The sequence below is a fragment of the Camelina sativa genome, chromosome 7, assembly GCF_000633955.1.
Source record: "Camelina sativa cultivar DH55 chromosome 7, Cs, whole genome shotgun sequence".
In the NCBI taxonomy this organism is placed as follows: domain Eukaryota; kingdom Viridiplantae; phylum Streptophyta; class Magnoliopsida; order Brassicales; family Brassicaceae; genus Camelina; species Camelina sativa.
The window spans coordinates 24,305,031-24,306,768 of record NC_025691.1 but is presented as its reverse complement, the minus strand read 5'-3'; the positions used below and the strand labels follow the sequence as shown (position 1 = coordinate 24,306,768).

General features: G+C 36.0%; 1 protein-coding gene across 2 annotated transcripts in view; it reads left to right on the top strand.

The window, feature by feature from the left end:
- The window catches only part of LOC104702321 (ER lumen protein-retaining receptor), a 3,724-nt gene that overhangs the window by 1,180 nt on the left and 806 nt on the right, over window positions 1-1,738 (top strand). Inside the window, exons 2-6 of one of the 2 annotated variants that reach the window (XM_010418169.2) lie at window positions 251-450; window positions 664-804; window positions 879-959; window positions 1,052-1,176; window positions 1,279-1,618. In XM_010418169.2, the coding sequence (XP_010416471.1) occupies window positions 251-450; window positions 664-804; window positions 879-959; window positions 1,052-1,176; window positions 1,279-1,327 (596 nt within the window). In that variant the 3' untranslated portion in view covers window positions 1,328-1,618. Of the gene's footprint in view, window positions 1-250; window positions 451-663; window positions 805-878; window positions 960-1,051; window positions 1,177-1,278; window positions 1,619-1,738 lie in introns of those variants that run through there. The other variant, XM_010418170.2, reaches the window with a different exon arrangement.

The window sequence follows — 1,738 nt, the reverse complement described above, 5'->3', positions numbered from 1 at the left end:
AGACTTGTGCTGGTACTCATCGATTTCTTCCCACAAAGTTTCGAAATTTCTTGATTTTGAAGATTTTTTGGGTTTCTTGGTTTAGGCTTTGATTAGGGGATGAGTGATTCTGAATTTGGTTTTTTGTCTCGATCCGATCCGTTTCAATTTCAGATTAGGGTTTGAATGAGAGATTGCGTGTATATGAGATTTCAATTGTTTGATGAACACTTAATTAGATTAATTTGGATTCTTTCTTTTTCTTTGACAGGATTATCTTTGAAGTCACAAGAGCTAACTGCTCTGTTTCTGGCGGTGAGACTGTATTGTAGTTTTGTGATGGAATTTGATATTCACACGTTGCTTGATTCGGCTACACTGGTGACTACACTTTGGGTTATCTATATGATCCGTTTTAAGCTCAAAGCTAGTTACATGGAAGACAAAGACAATTTTGCTATCTACTACGTCGTAAGTTTTTGTTCCTTTCTTGGTATCTCGTTTATATTGGTTCTTTCTCGTATCTCAACTTGTGTCTTTGAAGAAGGTTAAGTAGCAACAACCTTTTATTTCATATAGTTTCCATATTACTAGATCACCTAAAGACTGCTTTCACTTGTGACCTGCTGTCTCGTTGTGAAGATTGTATTTGTCCTTTGAGCTATATCATATATATGGATGCAGGTTATTCCATGTGTTGTTCTATCTGTTCTTATTCACCCATCAACACATCACCATATAATCAACAAGATTTCTTGGGCCTTCTGTGTTTACCTTGAAGCTGTTTCAGTCCTTCCTCAACTAAGAGTCATGCAAAACACTAAGGTACATTGAAAAGCCTTGGAAACCAGTCTTTATCCTTTAATCGGTTTAAACTAGTAACACATGTCTTGTCTCAGATCGTGGAGCCATTCACAGCACATTACGTATTTGCTTTGGGGATAGCCAGGTTCTTGAGTTGTGCACACTGGGTCCTTCAGGTATTTTCTATGTCTTTTTTTTTTCGCATCCTAACTATAAAAGCTCAATATATACACAGCTTTGCAAACTTGATTGTATTATTATGGTGTAGGTTTTGGACACTCGAGGGAGGTTATTGACAGCTTTAGGATATGGTTTCTGGCCTATAATGGTCCTCCTCTCTGAAATCGTCCAAACCTTCATTCTCGCCGACTTCTGCTACTACTATGTCAAGAGGTAAATCATAAATGTTTATGCTTGTTATCGCGTATATGATGGATGATCTAATAATGTCACTGATGAGTGTTCTGAGATTTGATGTTTTTGCTGTTATGGCAGTTTAATGGGTGGTCAGCTCGTTCTTCGTCTACCATCTGGTGTTGTGTGAAATATTGGTGAAATAGAGAGAAGAAGAAGAATAAGATACGGTGTTGTTTTAAGGTTATGGTACTGTGGAGTAATGCTCCATGTCTTGCAGGCTAATCGTTTTTGAGTCTTCTTCTTTAATCTCTTTTTTTTTTCTTTCTCCTTTATGTTTTTTTTTTGTTCTTTCTTAGAGGACTTGTAAAGAAAAAAAGATAATTGATTAGAGATTTTGACATATTAGTTAGCCTCTCAGCTTTTTTAATCTATTACATAAATAGTCTTAAGGTGTTGGCAAAAGTAACTGTTTTTGACTCATAATTCACCAAAGGAGATCCGATCCTAAAGTTGTCAACTTCAAAATAACTTGTAAGAAAAGCAAAAACAACAAGAAGGAAGAAGAAGGTTTCTTGAAGTTAATTTGTCATCCTGGTCT